We start from the raw sequence: 27,764 nt of genomic DNA, 5'->3' as shown, positions 1-27,764 counted from the left end.
TTCTCTGACAGAGATTAATGGGAAGGAGTTAAATAAAGGTGTTTGCTTATAGTGGAAGAAAAAGGGCAGAAGAGACAAGCAATGTATGCTGCAATACCTTTATTTGTGTAGCCAGAAACTAAAAGACTATCAGCAGTTGAAAGATCACTGTGTTTAGGGGCTATAAGACAGCTAGCGCCTGCTAATTTATATTTCAGAATATAAATGCATATTTTTCAAATAACTATTCCCTAGTCATTTTCCTAATTTTAGTGACCCAGCCTTACTGACTGTAGTTTTACTGGTATCTCATCTCAGCTCTTTCCCAAACTGCAGAGGCAAACTGGTTCATCTCCCATTGCAGAGTAGCTGCCACTTCCTCTGACCACTCTTATTCCTCTTCTCTAAACCATTTCTAGGTTGAAATGCCTTCATCATCAAGATAAGGAACAGTGCAGATTTCTAGAGTGATAAAATAATGCAGTTTTATTTCCATTTGCTTCCCCATATATTCCTTGTATTCCATTTGCCTTTTTGACTGTAACTTGAGTACCGCGATGATTATTCCATTATGCTGTTATAGCCCTGAGCTCTCATTCCACTGAGGTGATGCAATGAGAACACAAGTTCTTCTGAGATCCTTCTGGTACCCTCCATCCATCACAATTACCAAATTACCAGTCATCTTTCTTACCCTTTACTTTTCTTCCGTTGTTGGTTTACTTGGGGTTTTTTAAACAATTAAGTCCAAAGACTTTGTTTTGTTTTTAATAGTATGACAGCTTAGATTTCTCTGTAAGCGTTTTTAGAAATTCCACTGCATGCATCTAAGGAAACGTATCAACAAGATGATCTTTATGCACATGCTCTAAGAGATTTGTGTGGCAGAACTTCTCTTTACAATTCTTTCTCTGTTTCGTTATCTGTAATTTCTCTACATACCCATTGATTCTGCTCTTTAGAAAAGTTTTGCCATTGCCATGCTACATCATAAATATAGTTAGAAATAAAATATTTTCCCTTTCATGTACAGGTTGTTTTAAATAAAGACTACTGAAATTTAAGATAGATTTTTTTTCTTATTACATCATGACACATTATTTTAAACCCCTGTAACGATGTGCTACTCAGAGCTCTTTTTCCTTGAGATAAACCTCCAACTTCCACTCCACGGTTTAAAAACTTGTTTGGTATCATATCACACATATGACAAATCTCACTTGGTTGGAGCTATTTGATAAAAACAAATGTTAAATTCAAAAATGTCATTCTGAAGGTTTGATAGAGAAGCTAAATTCAGTTTTACAACTGAAATAAATTTTGTAGCGTCGCCACCCAGTGGTCAATCTTGGTAGCCATGCATTGCTTCAATTATATCAAAACCAATTCATCACATTATATTTCATAATAACTCAAGGAACCTTGCACTATAATTGCAAGTTTCTATGAGGAATTTGAAAATCTCATACAGAAGAAATTTTGGTACTAGCTGCCTACTTACCTGAAAATGTTTGGGACAGAATATTTGTGAAGGATTTGAGGTTTGATGTTTTCATTATCTGTTCATGATTCTCCACCATTAAACACTAAAACCCCTCTGTTTTACAGAATTAAGAAGTTCTACTTCACACAGTATTAAATATGTAACAGAGGACATGAAATCTCCTGAGTCAAGTTTACCTTCTTGATGCTCAATGCATATGAAGTATACATTTCTTGTTAAACTGACAAAGCTCTACACTAACAAGACAAAACCTGTAAGGCCTGACTCGTGTAAACTTTAAATCAAGTACAGCTACTATCAGTTATTTCATGCTAATTACAAACATGTGTTATCTTACCCCAATCTGAATCTGGGGTAGCCCACCCCTCTGTCAAGAGAATAAACAACCTTGAGTTACTGCAGTGCTTAACACTCAATAAATAAGTCACATGCTCATCCTCTAAAAATTTATGATAGAAATTTGTCTTTCTGGTCATTGAAAGCTGATCTTTGATAACCATCCACGTGTCCAAGCAAGTTATAAAAGATGTTTTAAGTACTACAAAATTTGAAAGCCTCTCTCGAGAACAAAACGTAAACTAGTCAAAACCAGGCATGTCTCATCTTCACTGTCTTCTAGTTATGTTCTGTATTATTGCTCTAGACTACAGAGGCCTTGCTATGAAAGAAGGTATTCCTCAAAACCCAATTCAATTGCCCTCTGCAGCATTTCTTAAAAAGCTGCAGATGATCATAAAAAACACTGTTTATATTTGGTCTTCAAACTAATAACTCTGTATTCGAAATGTCAAGTTTATCTAAACGTTTATATTTTTTTTAATTCTTATTTTATTAGTGTAATAAACATAATAGCCTTTACTACATTTAGTTTCTTTAAGCATATATACTATTGAACAGAGTTAATCAAGATCTTGTGTATTAGCCAAAATCTGCTCCCTACACAGTGCATCAAGCCAACCTACCAAATAGATGACACAAAGCACTCAGAGCTGTTGTTGCTAACTTCATCTTCAGCGTGAGCTATGCTAAACATCCTGCAGATCATCAGGCCAAAAGCAGAGGACCAGCTATGCTTACAAAACAACAGCCACTTTGGGTTTTTTCTGACATACTGAAGTTGAATTTTTAAACAGCATTTATTCCAAATAACTTTAGCAAACCATCTCCTAACCAGAAATAAATTTTTGGACCTCAAAGGCGTTTTACTCTAACAGGTCCCATAAAAATTCCCAGGGCCTACAAAACTATGGATGCAACCGTCACTCCAAATACCTTTAGGCCTCAGACTCTGATTGTAAATTATTTATGCAAAGAAGTTAACTTTTTCTGGAGTAAGAAGCCAGCAGCCAACTTAGCATCAGAATGCAAAGTTCCACAAAATCCTGGTAAACAACTGAAACCTGGAGCACTCATCTCAGTTTTCAGTTGAACAAAGCTCAGAGAAATTTCAGTTTTACCATACATTGCTTTTAAGTTAATACAGTAGTCACGTGAAAATATCAGATGTGTGGTAAAAACGGTAATATGAGTTCAATGATGATACCTCTCTCAGTATCTTACATTCTTTCCCGTCAAGCGGTGATTTCTCAGCAGTTACCAATTTGAGAAAGACAATAGTAACCCTCCTCAGAGACCTAAGATCCAAAGTATCTTGAAAGGCCTCACAATAACTTGTAATCATACACACTGTTTAACTCTGTTTCCAGAATAGTTTAAATGAAATGTGTTTTCCTTCTTCCAGAACACAGCAGTCAAGTTGTATATTCAACACACCCCAATAGAACTAAAGAATTTCAGCTTAGATCTCATGTGAGCAGAGGAAGGCAGAGTACAATCATCCATACCTAATTCTGTAATACTATTCTGGGTTTTACATCAACGTCTTTACAGAAAGTTACCATAGTTGGGTAATGCTCAACTTAAACATGTCGTTACAAGTTCCACCTAACACTCCACATCCAAGCCTTGCCTGTTTGTGGAGACTGCCTGGTAGGATCTCTGGAAGGCAGACATCACTCACACTATAGAGAGGTAAGAAATCAAGCCACCTTCCAAGGAATGTTATCATTGCCAATATCAAATCCTTACTTCAATATTTCTGTAGTTGACTGCTTGCAAAAATAATCTGAAATAAAGTCAAACACATGAACTATTCTGAATAGTTTGGTTTCCATTAGATCCAAGCAGCCAGAAAGAAACCAAGGTAATTACAGTCATTTGAACAGTCTCACATACAGTGAGATAACACCTAGGCAGTTCCAAGGAACAGCTTTTCAGTCTCACCCATTCTAGAACTTCATTTCTTATTTCTATGAGTTTCTGGATTGTGAAATGCATCATATTTGATCACTTATTACAGTCAGTTTTATAGTTTACTTCTTTGCCTTTTTGATCCCTTTATGCTTTCTGAAATGTAAGACTGATTGTGCTATGAATGAGGAAAAGCTTGTGAATAAACAGAGTTAACTGAAGTCCCCAGAGGCAGAGAATTTTTATTTCTAATGGCGGCACACAAAATGAGATGTATTACTTTCTGAGTATCAATAAATGCAGGGAATTACACATGAAAGTACGTTAGTGTGTCTACCTTTGTAAGCAAGATAAGATTCAGGTCCTAGCCATTCTCAAAATGAATAGTTAGTCATATTAGCTTTCTTACAAGGCTCTTCAGAGGCTAACATAGTCCACTTCAAAAAGGTTGTTCATTAGGGCTTACAGAATTCAGCCCGCCTAGCTCCTGAAGACTATGGGAAAACAGAGAGTTGCTTATGGAATTTAAGAATAAATAACTATGTTCAATACCAACTCTGCAGAGTCCTTACAAGTAAATTATAAAGAGCCAAGAGAGTCAATAAGATTTTTCTTTATAACAAACAAAATTCTGGCAATGTAACAAAGTTTAAACCCACTTTTTTCTTAAAATATAGTGGTGCTTGTTACAGTACATTACCACACACCACAATTCATGCTAAAAATACCAAACTGTAGGCCTACCACACACCTCATCATTCTAAAGCCAACTCATCAGTATAAAATAATTTTTCCACTTTTTCCTCAAAACAAGTCATAAAGACTCAGAAGTGCTATAGAAAATAGTATGGCACACTAAAATATTGTTCCACTCAAAAAATGATTAAACTACATCTGTCTACTAACCCAGCAAATAAAACTGCCTGCTATGGCCCCAAATCCCCCAAAACCTCACTCTCAGTTTGTCCTCTTAATTTTTAAATCTATCTTGAAGTTACTGCAGCTGTCTTGAGAATAATCATGCTGTATGCTGAAAAATCTGGAGAGATATATATTTTACTTGGCTTATTACATTTTCCACATAGGTCCTCAATTAAAATATTTACTAGAAGCAAACTCCAAACTGATGCTACAACATCCTGGTAGAAAACCCAAAATGTAACTGACAGCAATAACCACAGTGCCCATCACAACTACACCTGAGACATTTGCTAACTGAGCATTTTACTATCATGCATTTTTAGTCAGAATGTGTGGAACTAAGTCAATGCCTTAACACCTACAAAGTGAGTTTTACAAACGAGCACTTCCATTAAAAAAACAGAAGCAGGCACACCTCATGCATTTTTTTTTTCCCCTCACAAAATTATATCCCTGAAGAATATATCAAAGGAGTTCACTCTTATAACTTTTAAAATGCCTACCTTTACTGGTGAAATATGAGAATGAGAAACAAATCCATGGACATTCTCGATTTGTGACAGATTCTTCTCTGATACATGAACCAGCTCTGGACCCATCACCTCATTGGTAATGTGCGGAGAGCTGTGCTCCTGTGGAGGTGTATCTTCATCCTGGTAGCGGTATTTCTGAAGAAAAAAATAGAGAAAAGATCAGACCACCACAGAAATGTGAAAAGATTATCCAGAAAACCTAGGTCAGACAGAAACAGCTATTTTCTGAACCTGCTGACTTCAAGGCAATAAAATCTAGAAATAGAAGTTTTAATTACTATTTTCAGTTTAAAGACTGATCCTGTCTAACAAGTCTCACCTTTTTAGTCTCACCTAGAACTACTACAAAGCTACTTGATTTTCTTTTGCCTATTTACATACAATTACATGTCCCCAAACCCTTTTCCAAATTATTTTTCCCTTTACTATTCTTTTCTTACAAACGCTTTAACACTGTATTTATTCACTAGCAGCAGAAACTCTTGGTAGCAACTGGATTTATCACCTTGTCCTGCCTTCAAAAACTATCAGCCTCAAAAGCTTTTTTCTATACTTCCAATTTAGCACATTCTTCAAAATAGTGTTTTGTCAGCCTAAGAATTTAGTTTTTATGTTGGGTATCAACATAGCAATTCACTTCTGCTAACTTCATTAGGAAACAATAACACATGGTTTTGCTACTAGAAAGATTAAGATTCCCCACCAAGTAAATCTTCAAACAGAAACACAAGACATTATTCAGACTCAGTCTTATTAATTTCCATTCAATTTCAAAAACCAGAACCTATTACTTCGGCACTAGAGATACGTTCTAGTCAGACTGTGCTGTCTCCACACTTGCAGATCCCTACCAGAAGGAAATAATGAAATCTGGAGCATACATAATATTAATCTCTTCTCTGGACTGCAGTTAACTGCTCATCCAGCACCTCCAAACTCCAGAGCACACATTTACAAATGTGTGGGCTCACATTTACAAATGTACTTCAATGTAAGTGTCACGCCAGTTTCACCTTTGCAGTCTCAGTCCATTCTGAGGCACTTTAGGTAGTGCATGCACTTTATTGCTAGTTAAAACTACAGCTGAAGTCATGTAACTTTTCCAGCAGAATTTACCATGTCCATAAAATGCACCACAACATTTTATAGCCACATTTACTTTCACACATTAGCTCTATACTCCAGAGTACATATGTAAATGTTACTAGTTTACAGGAAAAGCATGTCCAGAAAAACCATCTAAACACATAATGGCTTTAAACTTGGAGGAAACTATTCCTATTATTAAAAAAATATTTTTATAAGAAATATTTCCTTGAGGTTCTTTTACCAGAATTCTAAGATTTACGTACTACAATTTAAATCAAAGATCATCATCACCTTGGTAATTCATTCCTACATCATAATCCAGTAGATCACTGCAAGTAACCCATTTGCCTATAAGCACAGGAACACTACACCAAGGCAGTACCTGCTATACAGTGCATGATAACTAACCCTGTTTAACAATTACATGAAAGTACAGCTTAAGGCTACCAGAAAGATCCCTGCCCTGCACAGAAGGGTCCTGCAACATTACAAACTGATTAAGCCTACAGGATAAACTACGAAGAAACTGCTTGAAATGATCCATCACTTACCAGCTCCTGTAATGTTTAACCCATTCATTTCCAGCCCACCCACCCCATGCGCCCATCTTACAGGAAGACTTGATTTTTTGTCTATCCAGCAAAAATCAATCTCTAAGCATGGTCAAATAGGACAGCTAAATTCATAGCAATGGAAATCTCTTACTCTTCCCTGTCCCCCAAACCCTGGGGAAGGCACCATAACCCCTTTCTTTGTTTGGTTCTGGCAGAATTTTGCCAACTTTTTTCTCCTCCTTTGCCAGGTTAGACTTGAACCCGATTCAGTTAGGGACTCCAAGAACACCAGGGACAGTGCAGAAGGAGAGAGGAAATCAGGGTGGGATCTCTCTCCTTTGGAAGTGAGAGAGATCAGTTTACTCTGTCTTATGTAGAGTCATCATAAAGCAATGTTGCAGAGTTTTACCAGTAAAGCAGCGGTTAAACAGGGCAGCTGAACTCATACAACTGATTTGTGCTGGAAAAGGAAGGATTTATTTGTTCTTCTCTTCCCTGACGCTTGTTCTGCCAACACTTAAGACTCCTTGAGAGACAAGGTAGGTTCCCTCACTAACTTGGACAGAACAACTTGCGGCTTTTCATTCCCACTGCCCATCACACTTTGCCCAGGCAGAGCTGCCCTGCAGCATCGCCCTCTCCAAACCTCACAGCACCAGTCCCACACCGGCAGACACTGAGCTGCACAGTTTCTTTTAGCCAGTAATGGACAACATGTCAAGAGGTCTTTGAAGTTATAACCCTGATTTATTTTTGTCCTTAAAAAAAAAAAAAAATAAAAAATAATAGTATATATATATAAAAAAAAAATCTTTATCCCCCCTACTCAATTCATCTCTTCATTGTTGAGACCATACAAGATCAAGTTCTACTACATGAGAGAAATCATCATTTTGGAATATTAGAAATTACAACGTAGAAGGAATACAAGTATATTTTCTCTATAAATACACCAAAGATAAGCAGAGAAGCACAAGTCAGAAGAAATAGATCCAATGAGGAAAGTAAGAGTATTAAGACTTCTGTTATTACAACAACCAAGCTCAAAACACTTCCACACTTGCTCCTTAACTGGATAAAGGAGAGCTGGTGAATACTGATAGTTGTGAAAAATTGCAATGTTTACTCAAAAAGCCCTAATTTTTTCAGATCTTCAGCAGAGAGGTTTCTTGAGGTGACTGAACCAATTTAATAGCTCACTACTAGCAGATGAAAGTTCTTTTTCTTTCCTTTCCCTGCAGCAGTGAGACGCTACATTGCTCAGCCTCAGACTCTTGCCATTCATCTATTTCTGACATTGACTTGTTTTTAACTTATCAAAACAAAACCATGAAAGGAGTTGACATTAACTCTCTACAGCAGCCATGTTAAACATCAGAAAGAGGGAAGAACTATCTTTTAAAGAACAGTGTTGGCCAAAAATACCAATGAACATTACCAGAGCATAAATAAGATCACATTGGAAATCACAGAAAATACATATTAGAGCGGCAAGAAGCACAGAAAATGTCTTGCAACATCAGAGAAAGTAGGAATTCTGCTGGTTTAAAGGTGGCTGCTCTGCGGGTGAAGGGAGTATTCAAGTAGACCTGTGATCCAAGATGTCCCTGCCAGATCTCAAGCTTTGCTTTGGCTATGAAACACAGGAAAATGGGATCTGAAAGTGGATTAAGGTCCCAGTTCATCTCATACCAAAAAAACGCCAAACATAAAAAAATATTCACAGGCCAATCAAAATTATCTTCCTTTACAGAACAGTCAATACTTTTAGTCAAAGCACAGAATTACCTTTTTTCCTCGAGCCAGATACATTTATTAGAAACAGGTATTTGGACACACCTGAGTGTAAACACACTCTAGATTTCACTATCATATGTTTACAATATACAATGTATCATTGCTTAATATAACATAGTACATATGAAGTTTTAATAGATCAGAATGTCATTCTAATTCAGATTAAAGATTAAAAATTAAAAATTGTGGTAAAAGTATTCTCTCTTAGGAGGCAGACAAGGGCTATAAGCTTCACCAAAAAAATCTTAAGTGTTGAGTGGGTTTTGATTACATATTCAAGATTGATTTCACTATTACTTGCAAAATATTTGCCAACTTGAAACTGCTAAAAAAACCCCACCACACAAACCAGAATTCCTATTTAAAATACACTAACTGAAATACCTGTAGGATAACACTTCAAAGTATAAACAGAAGACAAGGACACAAAGTGCATGAAAACATAATATGCATAATGCTATCACACTATCCTTGCCCTTTGCAGAAATTACTTTTGAGCAAAGTGCTTCAAGTAAAGCAAACTACTGTATCTTAAAACAGCCAATTCTCCACAGAAGTGGAGGTGGTTTGTACTACTTTGCTATGGAGCATCACTTCTGAAATGCCATGTGAGTGACCCGGCATGGTCAGTCACCACACAAACCTGCCCATTCCTGTCCTCTCCCCGAGCTGCCATCCCTTCTTTAAGAATTCACTCAACTGTTTCAGTCATGCCCAGTTCATCCTGCTGCTACATATGAAGTGAAATCCCATGCAAAGACACCGTTTCAAAGCAGCAGGACCCATTCAATCCCTCTTGCTCAAGCTGTACAACCACATTTCCCTTCACCTTGCTGCTTGTACATATCTGACTTGGTGAGCAAGCTCAGCAAGCTAATCCAGCAGAAAGTTTGTTCCCTCTGCCAGCAATCTTAAATTGTCTTTAATTCACTAAAGTGGCTCAGGACAAGACAAGGCATGAAAAAGCGCTGGCACCGTAGTGAGAAAAGCAGGTAGAGCAGGACCAGCCCATCTCATCCTGGCTGGCAGAAGAGCACTTCTCCGCTTACAAGCAAGAGAAACCAATCCTGCACCCAAATCAAGGTGCCAAGGAGACCCCAGTTTAGAAGTGACTGCCAAGCAATGGGCAAGACAGCTCAAAGGAAAGAAAAAAGAGGCAGGTGTGGAAGAGCAGCTCTGAATTTGCAGACAGATTGCCAAGCCATTTAACTATTTTTAAGAAGCTTTATGAACCGCTGTATAATTTATAATAATGAAGTCCAAAGCAACCAAGTGCTAAACATTTAAGACGTACTTCTGACAGAGATACTGCCCCAAAGGGTTCAGTTACAGGTATACAGGCATGACAAAATGAATTTAAAACATTTCTGTTGTAACTTAGTTAACTGGATTTCTTCAGGGTAGATTATACCTTCAATGAGTTTTGAACTGTCACTGAAGACTGTGAACTAAATTATTTACTGGTGTAAACTAACAAAAAAAAAAAAAAAAAAGTCTATTTACTTTAATTAACCACTGCTAGTTTCTATGAGGCAAGAAATGGTCCAAATTCACCCCAGCGAGACCATTCACTCTGTTAACTGCTCAGGCCCACAGCCTCCCTGCTTCAGTCCCCAGGCCTAGAAGAGTTACACAAAAGTAAGGATGAACAAAGTATCAACAACAATGTGCAGGACAAACAAGGATTTTGTGGACATTTTACAATGCCATTTTTCAGAATACAGATGACCTGTGCATAGAAAAAGCACAGAGAAGCTTTGGGAAACTCATTCTAAAAAAGGTTCACTTTAGTGTGCCTGAACTCTTACCTATATTTTAAAAAGAAAATATTTCAAGCAGATTCATACATAATCTACCCCTAGAGATAATTAAGTTGTGTATATATATATATATATATATATTTTTTTTTTAATATCCCCTAATGAGAAATCTTATTGAAACAGAAATAAAAGGCAATTATTTAATGAACACTTAAACAACCCCATGCACTAAACTGGTGACCCATATTCACAACAGCATGCAACACTGTTATTCCAGAGATTCAAGACATGCAGAATGCTATGATCATGGACAGAAAAGGAATTACACAAGAATGTCCTTAACTACCAGATAAGTTAATGACAAAAACACAAGGTAGTAGTAACTACAGCTCTCTTCAAAATGGGTTGTGTATCAAAATCCAATTCCTATTGAATGTACACATAAATCCACTGTCCTATATGAAAAGTTTGAAAGCATAGTAATGTATCGTCTCTACAAACAAAGAAAATAAAGTCATTGCTAAAATGGCTTTATTTAAGAGGGAAACAGTGCTTAGAACCAATTTTAAAGTCTGGAAGTTGATCTTCTTATATGCACTTCCATTCTCCTCCAGATTTTAACCTTCCCCATGCACACAGCAGTACGACTACCAAGTTCCTGCACACTTCCAACAACAAAGACCACAAACAAAGCCCAGGAAAGCATGCAACCCAACTTATACAGTCTGCCCCCAGCTAAGTTTTCATTTTCATTGTACAAGTCCAACCCATGTTTTGAAAAAGGTTAAAAGTAAGTGTGAACTTCAATAAGTGCATCTAATCATTTGAATTCAATAAATATACTGAATCTCACAGGGTCAGACCCTCTCTGATGCAGTACAAACAGGCTGCACAATAAAATCAAGTGGCTTTAGGCCATCTGCACCCCAGGTTTAAATACATGTCCTTGTTTAGTCACTGCTCCACTATAGAAGTTAAACTAAATCTTAAAGGACCCTTCAAAAGATCATTACAGCAACTGAAGTTGTTCGAAAGCACTGCTTGACATTCAAACACCCCAGCTCCCGCATGAAAGGACTGGGATGCAGTATGCCAAAAGCAAATGAGTAGAAAAATCTAAATACCCACCACATCTCCTCACCTCTCCCCAAAATCCAGCCTTCATAACTCTGATGCCCAGATACCATTCAGCAGAAAATAAGCTCCAACAACTCTAACAACAAAAGCAGGAATACAGACAAATTTTGCGTAACCTTGCTGAAACAAAACTAATGGATAGTATACCAAGATACTAACACATTTGTACACATCTTTCTGTGGTCCAGTAGAACTGCTACACCAGAAACTACTGCTTAGGAAAATAGTGCCTTCCTTAAGGAAGAAAAGGGCACAGAACTCCCAGGGTATGCTCTGCCATTGCAGAACTGAAGCCACCTTGATAGCTTCTCATTTGTAAGAACCAGGCAGATTATGAAAGCCAAATAATGTCTCTTCGCAGGTGAACAGCAACTCACACCAAAAAGTTAAAAGCCTGTGACTAACAAAAAACCCTTCAGTAATGTAAAAGAAAAGGACATGTGCTTGTGTATTTTCAGAACTTCTTTAGCTGATCATAGATTAATACATTCAGTATTATTTTCAGTTCAGGGCTCAACTCTAATAATTAGAGCTACAACATAAGGCATTTCACCCCACGTGGACAGTTTCAGTTTGACATTGTATCTTGAATAAAACTGCACAGAACATGTTTATTTAGGTCCATCAAATGTCAAAATGCACAGCTAGTGTTAAAGTATTTATATAATGCTTCATATAAAGGATATCCAGAAATGACACAACAATTCAAGTGACATATATACATTCACAAAAACACAAGAAACATTCGCAGTGAAGAAGTTGACCTGTTCCAAAATGCCAAGGAAAAGAGATCAAAGAAGGAGCAGTCAGACTGCAAATGTTCTTTTCACATGTGGTCAAAAAAACCAAAACCAATAAAGGAACATGGAAAGCACTGTATTTCATAGGATTACTGGTGTGAGACGAATTGTTTACATCAGGAGAAGTTACATTTCTGCAGTCCTAAAATTACATGTGGCCCTTTGAAGGCAACCACAAAGCTGATGTGGCCTCCAGTGAACATGAGTTTGACATCCCTGGTTTACGTAAAGGATTGAACAGGTTATCCTCTATTACTATCTCATTTCTTTAAATATTGACCCTTCCAGCATTCAGAGGCTCGGGGGGCGCTGCCAGCAGAGGCAAGGCCTGGGGCACCGCAAGCCTGAGCTCCTCAGGGGACACAGCTGTGCGGAGCCACCTCCAGGGATCGGGTCACGCCCAGGGGTGCCTTGAACTAGAGCAGGGTAAGAAGTCATTAATGCATTCAGACAGATAAAGAGAGCCACTGACGCGCAAGTACAAAATAAAATTTAAAAAAAAAAAAAATGCTGCTATCGCTCAGATGCAGCAGAAAATGCCTACAGTGGATGCTGGATATTTGCTGGGTATTTTTAGTTTGGTCTTAAAGTGAACAGCATCTCTCCTCTGCAGTTCAATGGGTAAAATTAAAATCAAGATAGTATTAATCTTACAGCAAACAATTTCCTAATTACATCAATAAATACATACATATTTTCAAATGGAAAATGCTTTGGACACAGGAAAGATAAGTAGATTCAAAACAAGGCAAATTCTTTCCTCCTGGAAATAAAGCATTCAAGTTTCATAATAAATCGATCACACTATCGAAAGATCCATAAAAATTTAGACTCCTCCCTCCCAACCTAGGTGACATTTATTCAAGATCAACATTTTGTGATATATATTTATCTAAAAATGCATCACACATATGCATATATGTATGTATACATACACGCATAGCTGTTCCTAATTTATAAAATATAGTTCATTCTTTTTTTTGGAAAAATAATGAACACTGACCTGGAAACACTGAATATGCAAAATAAGTTGGAAAGATTTCTGCATCTGTCTCAAAAGTAACTTCACACACATATCCCTTTAATTTTAAAGGAGCTTTCCAGTACTTGTCATTCTCATCATATCCTTCACACTGTGCGTTAATTTCACTGAAAAAAGCATTTTGACACAAGACTAAATGTATTCTGTTTACTGTTCTGAGGATTAACAAATTATGTATGTTTTATTACTCTGAAACCTAAACAGTTGCTGTAGCCCTAACATGATGAAATGCCTGAGGGCACTGTTAAACCCAAACCTGCCACTAACAATTGCTTCCATCACCAGGATGTCAGGAGGCACTTCCAGCCCTGCATCTCAGTGCAAGTCTCCTGTGTATTTAATTCTCTACAGCTGAAGAAAATGAAAGCCAAATGCAATAAACTGATTACATGATGATTAATGCTGATTAATGGAGAATGACGACATTTTACATGCGGCATTCAGCAAATTCAAAATGTTCTTCAAAGGGATCTTAAAACAGTAAGCATGATAATTCATTACTTCTGTCACAATCACCAAGAGCTCTGATAGTTAAGTAAGGCATGGAACAAAACACACAGTATTTAACCAGAAATTTAAGGTACAGTTACATGAGACATAAAGGCAATCATTCATCAAATGTAGCTTACATTTCCAGGAAAGTCCTTTTATAGACCCACCTTACATCCAAACATTAAAGATATTGTGTTGTTGGTACATGCTACTTTACAGTGGCATAGCATCGGAGAAAAACAATCCAAGTTTTTTATGCTAGGAGACATTTTTTCAGACCCTGTGCACTTCAATCGATCCGTGACTGAGATTCCAGAAAAATGCCTCTGTAAGCGCTGCTTGCTGCCTGTCTTTGACATTTAATCTAGGTCCATAGTGTTCAAAAATAAGCCTTTATATAAATAGCTTGAATCCTTCAGGAAAAAATTCGCTTCACGTTAGAAAACAGATCTTTAAAAAAAAAAAAAAAAAAAAAGAGGCGAGCCAAGGAGAAATCTCGTGTCCATTTTTAAAATTCTCGAGTCAGCTGTACGTTTAATTACGTGAGCGTCAGCTTGAAGTGAGAAGTGCCTGGGATGCTCCCAGCTCGGGGTCGGGGCCGGGCGGGCGGCCCCACCTGCTGCAGTGCCGGGGCTGCCGGGGCCGCCGCCGCCTCCCGCCGCACGGAGCGGCCCAGGGGAGGGGCAGAGTCCGCCGGGGGTCGGGGCAGAGCCCCCCCGGACCCCGGCTCCCGGGACACCGGCCCCCTCCGCCCGCAAGGCGCCTTCGCACTGCGCCAGGGAGCGGGTAAAACCCGCCTCGAAAATCAGCTGCGCGTAATTATGAAACCGGGGAAGTTGTAAGCTGAACAGCAGGGAATTTGCTGATCTGCAGTTTAGGCTGGCTTCTTCAAGGAAATGTCAGCGTGACACAAAGTGAGTGGCTATGGGATATTTAATCCTCGTTTTCAAACGTTAAAAAGTCAAGGTTATTTGACACGTTAAAAATGTTCTATAACTGCTGAATAAAACAGCTAATGGTCTACCAAAAGCAATAAACAGCTACAGAAATACATTAATAGTCTCCAGCTTCAACATACAATGAAACCAGAAGCTGCTATTTTTTCCCCAGTTGTCTCTAGGAAATCGTGAATAGTGTGGACTATGCATCAATTTGGTTATGAGCTCTCAGTAAAGTATTTCATTTCAAGCAACTGTACATGTAAACATTTAAAAAAACATTTTGAAGAAAAAAAATGCTTTTTTCCTTAGACCTGACGTAAATAGTCATGGCCTCTGTAAGATTTGTTGTTCTTTGCTAGGTGCTAACAAATGTAAGGCAAAATTATTTTTAAAATTACTTGTTTGGGAGTTTTTTGTTGGTTTTTGCAAGGTTTGGAGTTGAGGGGGTGGGCTTTTTTGTTTGGGGTGGGTGTGTACGTTTGTTTTAATCAATCCCTATAAGAATTCAAACTGTATTTCCTTTTTTATAAGGTACAGGGATCCCTGCAGGATTTTAATGTATTTATGTATTTTAACAAATTGCATCACAGAACTTGCTCAAAAACTTGTCCTCTGTGATTTCTCTGCTCTTGTACTGTAAACTAACAAACCTTTGCAAAAAGCTTCAATGAAGTAATGTTAGCGATCACTTTATTTTTAATCCTACTGAACATTACTGTAAAAAAGCATTTAAGACTTCCTGAGAAGTCTCATTAGATTTCCCCTCTTTAGGGGAGGACATGAATGTTCACCTAAGTTTACACCAGTAGCATCTTTCTGTCATCTCCCTTTTACTTCATTTGGTTTACCTGACAAACACCCCTTGAGGTAGAAAGTTTAATGTAGTGTAAAACTGGCAGCCGCGCTTTCAGCTCAGAAACTAGTAACTTCATGAATTACACTGAGATCGTCATCTTTATATCAGTGTGCAGATTAACAAAACCAAAACTAAGGCAAGATGTCTGGAGAAAAATGTCTAACTCAGCCCTCAGTAAACCTCAAAATAAACTTCATCTGCATGAGGACCTCTTTCATGGTAGCATATCCAAGGACTACAGATGACAGCATTTCCATACCAATAAGCATCGTTTTTTGCCACCAGGTGCCATGACCTACAATTTTCCAGCACATAGCCTTAAACATCATTTCTCAAAGTAAATCTTCTGCTTGCAACCATGGCAATAAGGGCAAGACCAAAGAAAAACCTCTAACACTTCATTTAATCCTTATGGAAAAGGAAACAAAGACTATTAATGAAAAAAAGTAAATACTACATCTTTTTTTTTTTAGCTAAGTTAGGTTTTTTTCTTGCAAGAATATTCAAATCCAAGGGTGGCCTGAAATATAATAGAATGATGGAAGAACCTTAGGGAAAAAAGCACAAACAAACAATGCACACAACTCTGTTTTCCTCCAGCTGCCTGGGGGTCACAATACACAGTATCTTGTCTCAAGAAATAGGGCAGAGCACAACTACACATGTACTCAAACACCACATGTGAAAAGGACAAAATGCACAAGGGGAAGAACAGCCAGAAAGTACCGTCTCTGCCCAAAAGAAAACAAGAATATTCCTGTCCTACAAAACAACCTTTTCTGTGCAGCACACATCAACAATCCATCTTACTTCCATACCTCTAAAACACACAGTAATAATAATATAGTCTCTCACTAAAATAATACACAGTCAAATGCGTGGCAATTTCATGACAACAAATAAAGTCAAAGAGCCAAAATCAGTTTCTGAATGTTGCAGAAATAGCTTTTTGCAATGCAGAAAATGAGCGCTCTAATACGCCATGGGCATAGAAGAATCAATAAGAGGAAGATATAGTCTACACATCCACAAAGGATTCCATCAGTAAGATACAATGAGAAAGCTTAAGTCACTTCAGGCAATTACATCTACATTGTTGATGACCACTACATAAAACATCTGAATCCTGCAGTCATATATTTGCAGCTGTAAACAAATGAATTGGTTACACTTCAAAACTGTCTTGATCTTTATACAAAGATGGAACTTTTTACACATCTTGCTACACACAAGCTGAAAAATACAGGTTTTAAGCTTGTAAAACTAAAATATATTCCTATATTTTGCTGACTAAATCCAGAGATTTAACTGTAATGAAGGTTTCACTTGTTCAAACCAATTATTTGGACTCAAAGGCTTTTAAAATACACAGTTGGGAACATAAAGCTTTCTGTAATACGAATGCATAGTGTGTTATCATATAGAGAAACCTTTGGAACACAGAATATTTGGAAATCTACTTCTGAGCTCTAAAGAGACATTTCCCCACTTATTTAACTATTACTCTGATTCAAATTGAAGGTTGGAATAACATTTCGAAACAAAAAAAAACCCATAACTAAGCCCTTGATAAAAAAATAGCCATAACTCCTTATCTATCAATACACCCTCCCCATGTATGAGTCTGTATTTTCTGTTATCACATACAAGCTTGAGCTCCTACAGTCAGAACCCACCATTTCCATACTGATTATACAAAGCAACAGCTTTTAAACTGGGAGACTGCAAGATAGATACAGTGCCAGGATTCCATCCAGTGCTGCCATATAGACAGCAGAGAATACATCAGCATTCACTGCATACAGAAGAACAAACACCTAAGTTTTCTCCTTGCACAGGATGCTTCCACTTGACATTATACAAATGTTAAAATGATAGTTTTAAATAGAACCATCTAAATCAATGAATTCAAAACTTTTCAAAACTCACGTTTACTCAAAGACCTTACCAGTAAACATTATGGGTTTCATGCTTATGAAAACACTACATAAAATAAAATGACTTGCCTTTATTTCAAGTTTTGTGTCAATGTTCATTTGGCAATAACCCATCTTTATGTGTGGTTCCCATATGCACAATAAAAATATCAACATTATTAAGACCTTTAATTTTGTTATTCTCCTAAAATAAGAAAGCCCCTATTTCCAAGCGTCTCTGAGCTGTATGAACATCAGATTGAGAGAAACAAGATTTATGCAGCACCATAAAAAACCCAGATTACAACACTTTCAGACACTTGATGCTTCTGTTCAGCACTTGCCAATTGTTCAGTCTCCCAAACCGAAGGGGAAAGAGCCTATACTAACCATTGTATGTCTTCAGGCAGATGTCCCTTAAGTATCACTGCAGGCACCTGACAAGGCAGTGGGACTCCAGTTTAGGTCCCTCTTCCCCAGAAGCCTGAATTGATAGGCTTTTGGCATACTTAATATTATCTAATTTAAAAAAACTTTTTTTTTTTTTAAATGCTTTTCAGCATCAGAATTATTTACATCAATAAACTTAATTTAACCTCTGTTCTGCAGATTCTTAGTCTGTGTGGTCTTTAATTTTGGAATTCTGTGTATTCTTTAATCTCTGTAACAAAGCTTGGATACTGGTTTAAGATTACCTCATACTAACAGAGAGCTCTAATGTAATAGCTGTAATAATTCCTTACTCAGGAGTAGTAATTTTATAAGCATTTTCTATAAGGTAAATGAAATCTGAACACTAGTTTCATAACAGCCAATGTCTGATGCAAACTGCATCCATCAGCACCCACGAAGCTCTCCTGGCTTTGCAGTTCTTGCTCCCTGAAATATCAGATGACCATTCAAGCCAATTCTGAGAGAGCAGCCAAAGAAGGTACTGCTTGTTCCTGCATGCTCCTGAATTGCCAGAAAAATTATTTGCACAGTACTTTCAGGCAAACAGATTTATCTACTGAAAACACAATAAGCCAAATATTCCTCTTCCACAGGGTATCTTTAACGGGTATCCATAACTTAAAAGCACCTTTTTGTGAGCTTGGCAGGTAATCGTGTCTGCAGGAGTTAAACCAGCAACCACTGCTGCACCTCCAGTTGAGAACGCTGACATGCACCTGCCCTCCTTAAGAAGCTTAATAGTCTCATATACAAAATTTGCGGTGCCCACTCAATCTGACCCATATGTGCTCAAAATTAGTCATCATCAAACTCTCAACATTTCAGAGAATCCTTTCTATTGTTTGACACCAATAATAGAGAAATATTTTCTGGGACAATTAGCATATTGTAAACATAGCTGTCTGTGTCTTAAGTTTCCAAGATCTTGAAGAATGCCACAGCTCCATTAGCTTCAGAAGAAAGTTACTTTGGGAAGAGGAATTTCATTAGTAGTTGCATTTTTCAAAACTTGTCCCACCATGGCATTTAAGAGCAGAACAGGTCCTATTAATAGAAACTTTTCAGTGGGTGTTTGTGATTTTTCTCCCAGTTTATTCCAAGTCTTAAATTGTTAAGTATAAGACAGATCTGGGACATCCCTCCTATGAAGTCCTTCATAAGCCTTGGTAAGTCAAGCTAAAAAACAGACAAGAACTCTTCCTTTTCCAACTGAGTGACCATCATTATGAACATTTTTGTGAGCTTCCTTTTGGAGTTCTCTTCAGTCCAAAACAGAGGAGGGAAAGAGAATGATGTGTCAGAGAAAGAACCCAGAGATGTGTGTGTTACTATGTCCTCCATACACAAAAATAATCGGAAAAGCAAAGACACACCCGGAAAATCGGAAAAGCTGACACACCCACACCCCACCCCATACAAGTCATACAAGCCAAATAACTAACCACTTCTCACCAGATAAATGATGGCCAACCTGAGCAACAGCTACTTTGGAAATACTTCCCTTCAGTTTTATTGCTGAGCCTGATGTTAAAAAATATGGAGTATCTTCTCGGTCAGTTTGGGTCAGATACTCCAGCTGTGTCCCCTCACACCCTCTTTCATACCCCAGTCTACTTGCTAGGACAGCAGAGTGAGAAGCAGAGAAGGCCTTGACACTGTGCTCAGCAATAGCTAAAACATTGGCATGTTAATCAACAGTTTGTCACAACATAAAACATAACACCATATGGGCTGCTGTGAAGAAAATTAACTCCACCCCAGTCAAACCCAGTACCAGCCTGACCTGAAAAGTCCTTTAAAATTAAGAACTGCGAGATCCCAGCATTCAAAAACATTGCTGAAATCACTCTTAGTAAGTTTAAGAGGCTCTCACAGCCAGTGGAGATGAAGTGCTTGGACAATACTCATAATTGTGTCTCTTGCTGCAGTGAGAAAGTTGTTCCCAGAGACAAACATGAATCAGTCCTCCAGTCCCACTGCTTTAAAAACTGTGAAAACAGATAACGTCTCAATGATAAAATGTTTTATTGAGAGCAGGACAGAACCTATGCAGCAATACTGTCCTGTTGATGCTTGAGTATTTGCTGTACATTTCTAAGTACACAGAGGGCTGTCACCAGGTTTCAACAAGACTATTCCATACAACAAAGTTTGCAGAATGTTTAAGGAAGAAATTCTCAAAGTGTATTCCTTGTGTCATTTTAATAGATTCGAACATTTCAATAATAGAGATGACTCATTCCTCTAAAAGGGAAAAGATCCATAATGCTACTATTCAACTCCAACGGATAAAAGAATTTGCTAGCCTACCGTTTAAATTCACTGCAACTACTATTACTTTTTCCATCTTAAAATGCAAATCCTCTTAGAGGAAAGGACTAAGATTGCCATCTCAATCCAGATGGGAAGGATACTGGCGATTTACACTTTGTTATTAACTGAGAACAGATAAGGAAGACTGCTACAGAGAGGCTAAAGAGAACAAGGTCCCTGCAGGTCACTGTCCCTCCCACCATCTTCTTGCAAACTAAAAGGTGAAGGAGAATGCTACAAGGCAGCACAGAAAAGACAGACAGGCAGAGACCAAAGCTTTGAAAGGCTCTTGACAGATCCTCCTGAAGCTTGCTCATCTGAAAGTTACAGACTCACAGGCTGGACAGACTCTTATGAAGGTCGAAAATTTGCTGGCCCACCAAGGCTCAGGAAGTGACCCTGGCTGTCAGCTGGCACAAGCAGAGCATCCCGAGGAGAGATCCTGGGGCCCACATTGCTCAGCATTGCCACTACTTACTGGCAGGATGACACACAGCACATCCCAAGCAAACTGACAGGTGACACTCCAATAGTTAAAGTGGCCAACAGAAGAAATTGCAGGATGTTAACCCAGACCTCTGACCTGAAGGACTGGCTCAGAAGGCAGTACAGGAAACTCAACAAGGAGATGTGCCAAGTTCTGCAGCAAGAATTGAACAAACCCATGGCATGGTACTGGGAATAACAGCTGTGCCGAGAAGCATCTATAGTGACGGGGGGACAGCAACCTGTGCAACCTGTAAGAAGTTCAAGCTAGAGCCAATACTGCTAAAACGCAAGTATCAATTCTCTCCAGTTTTCAAAAAGTATTTCTGCTGTTCTTAGAAGACTCATTCCTTCATGCAGTGCTCATTAATATGGTAGCCAGTGCAGTAACACTCTCTTAGCTTGCAAACAGGGAGGAAATAAGTAATTAACAAGCCAAAAAAAGAGTTAGGGGGTGGAAGTGATATTATTTCTTTTATAAACTGAAAATGCAAGTTACAACTTAATCACCATGACAGAACAGCTTAGGTGAGAAGTGTGGCGACTGTTACTTGAGTGAACTTGAGCTCCACAAAGGAAACTCAAATTACATTTTCTTAGAGCAGGTTGAATATCTTAATCCTAGCTAACGGAAATTAAAACACTTATTCTCACAGCAAAAATCACTGTCAAATTAAAGCCAGACTTGCCAAGAATTCAAACAGTAATGCTTTACATACTTTATTATTACCAGTGCCATTACCTGACCACAAGCTTACTCCATTCTACCTTAGTTACATTTCACGTGCTCATGCTCTGAAATCCTGCTGCTCCTCTCCAAAACTGCATCATTTGAGAGAAGGCACAAGGAATGCCCCTTAGTACAGCAAAAACATAGCAGTAGGTACTTTGATCGGTAATGAGGTCTAAATCTGCTGAAAGCAACCTTCAGAAACAGGTAGCAATTATTTTTTTATTACAAACTCACAACGATTAAAAGCATATGAATATTAAATTCTAGTTTTTAAGCTTAGTAAAGCGTTTGCAACATTAGCAGCTTAAATCAAATTTAACTTCGGTTTAGATTTGTATTCACGGTTTATGAAGCATACTTTCAAAATATTGATCCTAGACTCAACCCTACTTACCAACCCATGAGCCTCTGCCTGTTAAAATATGTTTCAAAACCACAGTACTTCAGCAGGAATCTAGGGCACTGGTCCTTAAGAAACACCCGCAGCTTTTGACAAACTAATTGCACAACTCTTCAAAGCCAAATATTCATTCTTAGGGTTCTTTGGCAAGGTGCAATACCTTGCTACAGAAAATAGTGCCCTACTTCAGCTTTGAAATTACCTCAAAGTTAGGATCCAAATACTTGAGTATGTGACAGCCTGTTACAGTAAGTGTAGGTCATTCTCTCCTCTCTGTTGCCTTTAAAACACCTAGAAAATAGCATCTTAACTAAAAAGATAGAGGAGCTTTTAAACCACCAAGTGAAGGAAAGCTATTAGCTCAGGAGAACAGAGTTCCAACTTTCAAAAAAGAAACTGGGGAAAACCAGAAAGTATTATTTCTCTGGATAACTTTGAGGAGTTCACAAATGTTGCCTAGTGAAAACATTTCTGATCATCTCATCTGGGAAAAGTAGTAACAAAAATTGAAAAAGTACAGACAATAGGAGCAAGAATAAAGATACTCAGTGGTAACCATTTGAGAAGATTAAACTGACAAGACTCCTCACCTTATAAAGCAAGCAGCTGAGCATGTGAACATGACATGAGATTTTTAAAAAGAAGAACAGTTCAGAAAAGGCACATTAAAAGCAATTATAAACTATTTAAGACAACAGGCAGTAGCAGACAAATTATCCAGCAGATGTTTTAAAACAAAGAAAAGATACTACAGTAGAACTCATTGCCAAGGACATCAAATGTTCCAAAAGGAACTACAATATAGTAAATCAAATCTAGACCAAGGTATAAGCAAAAATGTAGAAGTGTCATTACTCTCTCAGGAAATCTTTGAGATGCTGCCTACTGGAGTGGGACAGAACCGAAGTGGGCACTTGTCCTTTACTTATGTTTTCCTTAGGATGAGTTCCCACTCACACCACTCAGAAACAGAGTCCTAGGCTACATGAAGTTTTTGTAGTCTCATCCTATACATGTTTTTCCATACATTATATTCTCCTCAGTTTCTGTGAACCAGCTTCAAAGGAAATTAATAAGTTTGCACTATGGTTATTCTGGTAAAAGAACTCCTTTTCTGTCTTTAACCAGAGGGTGACTTCAGGTAGTACAATAACAATCATGTCTCACACTAACCTAACAGAAAAGGTATTTTTGATGGGAGTATGGGCACTTAAACCACTCAGGAAGCAGAAGAGAACTTATCTTGCTCTCTCCCCACAGCATCACAAGGTCATCCATCAATAAAGCAGCCAGGTTACAACAAAGCAAACTCCAGTCCCTTTCATTTCAATTCTTACGTCACTTCCACCACTGAGAAGAGGCTGTATGAGGCAATCAAGGAATTCAAATATAGTATCCTTATTTGAGGTAAGCTATATACATACATACATATATATATATTTAAAAAAAAAAAAAAAAAAAAGGAAAAAAAAAAGAAAAAAAATCTCTCGGGGCAGCTTTTAACCTGGAAAACTCAAATCCAGTAGAGTCCTGTAATTTCCTTGTCAAACTATATTTCCAACTCCAGCCTATGTTTGGCACTTGAGCACAAGCCTGAAAGCCAAGATGTAAGAAGGACTTTTGTCAACTAAGCTAGTGCTAAGAGTAGTAACTCTTAGAGGAAAATAAAAGTCATTTGTTTTAAGCTTATACAGGTTTAAAGTATCTGTTGTGAAATCAGCTGAGACTTCATTTCTCCAAATTCTGTTACACATCATCCAAAACTAACACAAATCACAGCTGAACTAAACCCACAGGAAGCATACAGAAGAGGGAAAGTGTTGCTGCACGAGATAAATGGGATCAGCGGTTTCTGGAGAACAGTCTGGCACAAAGAAAAGCAGAAAGGGTTAACAAAGGCATAATTATTGCTACAAACATCACAAGCAACAGCATACTCAGCCCCTTCAGCAACACCAAACCAGCTGGAGAGCAGGAATTTCAGGATAGAGAGACCCTTGCCAATCGAACTCCTGCTGAACTCTCGGTTCACAGTATTTGACAGCTTCATTTTCAAAGAGTATTTGTACTCTGAAGGATTCCATTTGCATCACCTACTACTGGCAGAACATCAGAGGCTCAGATCAACTCAAGGCTTCCACTGCCCCCTTGAGTATTGGTTAGAGATGCTAACACAATGACAAACAGGAACACCAAAAGGGGAAAGTGAAAGAAAATTACAAAACATTTAAGTCATTTGTGCAATGTTGTGTCTACATAAGTCATACAATACAAAATGAAGGTCAGAAAGTTTTCATCTTTCTATTATTTTAGTTGATGTAATAAGGGAAGTAATCACACGGAGTCAAGGACACTTTCATAGTACTTGGGGTGCTGAGGACACGAATTTAAATTAAGGAAAAGGATACAAACAGTACACACTAAAGTTTGCAAAAGACTCATACAACATTTCATAGAAAAAACAGAGATCACCAAAACAAAAACAGTTTAGGGTTGCCAGTTCTCATTTATTAGGAAATTATTACCTAGGCTAAAGAGGGCTCGTACAATCCAATTTTAACAAAATTACCACACACATTTTTTGTAGTGGATGCGTAGGGATATTAATTGTATAAAAGAATTCCTAAAATAATATAGGAATTTTAAAAAAATACAATAATATCAACTAAGATTTTACCACTTCATCATCAGCAAACCAACAACTTAATTCTAGCTCTGTAACCTGTAAGCTAATACTACTGTGTTGTTCTGTGATCTTCTCTACCTTTCAAAGGACACCCTCACATATTTAAAATTTCAAAGAGCTGAGAAAGCCTTGCCAAGTTCTGCATAGTGTAGATACTCACAGTCCTGCTCTTGTTCATCTGAGAAAAACACTTTATCAGCAGTAGAGGGCAGCATTTCTCCATGTACACCGAAAGCGTTTCTCTGCCTGCTAACAGCAGCGTGTAAAGCTAAAGATGTAAAACACAAGACCCTACAGTAAATTGTATTCCTTTTTCCAAAGTCTTCATTTTACAGAAAAAAGACTTCACAGCCTACAAAGCCAAACCAAAAAATCCACCATGATATCTAAGCACTGAACCAAAGCAAAGACAAAACCAGAGGAAAGACAAGTTGATCCTGCCAGAAAGTTGTTTTCATTTCCTTCATCATTACAGTCACGATCTGCTACCAAAGTTGTTCCAAAATACCATTTATACATTGCAGTGCACTGGTGATCTGATACACAATAACTTTGATTTTATTCTCCAAATATACATGAAGAAACGTTTGAATTAATGGGTGAAAAAGGTTTTAGACTGCCAATGAGTGCTTAATTTCGAAATATGTTTGTTTAAACTTTTTAACTTTCCTGTTTAACATTATCAGATATGTATTTTTACAATCAGGAGAGTTACATTGGAATAAGCTGCAAACAGCGCTTACATGAGTTTAGTTGACTAACAAGCCTCATTTCTTGATCCAACTCAATCTGATGCTTTTCCTTTAAAATTACACAGGGCGAGACAGATTTTCCTGCTGGGTCTCTCAAACAACCTAAACCCTTAATAAACAATCTAATATGATCTTTAAAGTTATCCAGCTACATCATAATGAGCTTGTGTTATCTACATTCCTATTATAAAAGGCTTTTATTGAACCAATTACTTTAGCAGGAAGGAACCTTTTGATTTCCAGCTTTAATTTATTTTGGCTTAACTCCTATTGTTCCCATTTCAACATCTCATTTGAAAAAATCACCAGCATCTTTTGATTTTGGAAACACATTCCCTACTTCATCAAGACAAGCTCTTCCAGCTTCTTTTTCTCCCCCCTCCTTCCCAGAGAGCCCTTCCGTCACCACTCTAATCGTTCTTCCAGCTGTTTGTTCAATTTGGAGTGGCACTTGTATAGCACCATATAGAACAGTACTTTTCCATCTCCTCAAAATAACCTGATGGTCTTCACAGAATATTTCACAATCAATCAAAACATCAGGTGTTTATAACATCAGTTATAAAGACTATGCTGCTTCCAGCCCAACCCCAGATTTCTCTCCCACCTGGATTCCAGTTCCTTGCACAAAAGCAGCTGCACACATCGGATCCGCTAAACAACCTATTAGGAAGTGAGGAAATGGAAAAATTGATGCATTTCTCACCATACAAGAGATGATGCTGAGTTCCAGGAAATTTTCTACAAACAGCTTTTAAGATGCATTTATTAATAATGGGTCGCTAAGTTAAACACCCCTCTTCCTCTTAACTGGAATTTTTATAGAGTATAGACAAACTTCAACAAAAAACCCCAGTGGCAAGCTTAAGTATTCCCCAGCCACTGCCTCAGGCTGAGTGAAGATGAAAGCAGCTGGTAAAAAAGCTTCATGTAATAAAATAGTCCTAATTTTGCTTTGTTCAGGTAAGAGTTAAATTACTATTGAACTTAATTACAAATAGCAGCAGAAAGGCAGCTTGGTTTTGTGGCTTTGTTTGTTTGCTGGGTTTTGGTTTGTTTGGTGGGTTGTTTGTGTATATTTAACCAAACCAAAATGCAACCAAAAAAAACCTGCAACAGTATCATCACTCTAGACTGCAGGATTAGAACAAATTTCTTCTTCATTTCAGAGTTTTTGAGAACTGTACCTGGTTCAACTACTATTGCACTTTTCTAAACTAAAGCTAAAGCAATCAAAGTGGATTTCTCAGCCTCAGTTGTGTAATAAAAACCAGTATTTTAACACTTGATTTTTTTTTTCAAATAGGAAACCAGCAAATTGAAGAGTAAGAAAGTCGTCTCTGGGTAGAACACTTACAAAAGTATACAGGAATATACTATAAGTCAAACACACTATTTTGAATTACTATACATTTTTGAAGAAATAATGAACGTACAAAAGTGAAAGGCCATCTTTTAATTACAAAACAAAAATAGACCAAGATAAAATTTTTAACACTCCAAGGACTTCAGAGTTATTACAAAGATAAATAAAAGCCAGATGCAAGAATGCAAGAAGCGTGACAGTTCAATTCCAGATTCACTGCTCCCACATTTGGCCAACCCAGCACCCGCGAGGGCCCAACTCAGAAGAGCTTTTGTCATCTGCTGAGGGGGAAAGCTCTGGAGCTTGAGCTACACCACATGCACATCGTTCCTCAGGGGTGGTGTCTTTAGCAGGTAAAGGCATCCCCAAGTGAGGGTGGCTAAACACAATTCTCACACTGCCTGCTCTTCCAATAGGAAAGAACAAACGGGCCAGAGAGGACTGGAAATTCACTGCAGTTCAGTGCTCCATCTCAATGGCATGTTTGAAAGAAACTTGAATGGAGCCTGGGACACTATGCCTCACCAAGATAAGGCAGGAGCAAAAACACCCTGCACTTATATGTGGGCACAAGTAAACCCACTGTTAGAGTACACATGACAACTGAAAGGAGTAAGTAATTCTTGTTCTCATGCTTTCACACAATGGAAGGGAGGCAATCATTCTTTCAGGCAATATGGGTTGGTCACTAAAACACCCTAAGGACTGTTGATTCTCTGTTGGGCATTTAGATGAGTTCAGAAAATGCTGATTCCTGCCCACATTGACCTTTAAGACAGCAGCCCTCATTTACACTTTGAGTATGCATTAGAATTTCATTAAAGTGTGTCCTTCCCTTCTCCATGCACAAGATAGGGCAGCTTATGGTCTTCAAAGAACCATCTCTTAAAAAACAAACAAAACCCAACACACACACACACACAAGGCTGAATATCACTTAAACAATGATAGTCTTCACCTGAAGATGTCTTCAATGTTTTACTCTTTTTGGTCTGGTAAATATC

General features: G+C 37.9%; 1 protein-coding gene across 13 annotated transcripts in view; it reads right to left on the bottom strand.

Moving 5' to 3' along the window:
- Nucleotides 1-27,764, bottom strand: part of DLG1 (discs large MAGUK scaffold protein 1) — a 150,897-nt gene that overhangs the window by 90,764 nt on the left and 32,369 nt on the right. For 12 of the 13 annotated variants that reach the window (XM_080349557.1, XM_080349565.1, XM_080349563.1 and 9 more), the window contains one exon: nucleotides 5,158-5,322. In XM_080349557.1, the coding sequence (XP_080205683.1) occupies nucleotides 5,158-5,322 (165 nt within the window). Of the gene's footprint in view, nucleotides 1-5,157; nucleotides 5,323-14,025; nucleotides 14,703-27,764 lie in introns of those variants that run through there. The other variant, XM_080349558.1, reaches the window with a different exon arrangement.

This window comes from Nesoenas mayeri (assembly GCF_963082525.1).
Source record: "Nesoenas mayeri genome assembly, chromosome: 9".
Taxonomy (NCBI): domain Eukaryota; kingdom Metazoa; phylum Chordata; class Aves; order Columbiformes; family Columbidae; genus Nesoenas; species Nesoenas mayeri.
This window is presented reverse-complemented; position numbering and strand designations above follow the sequence as displayed.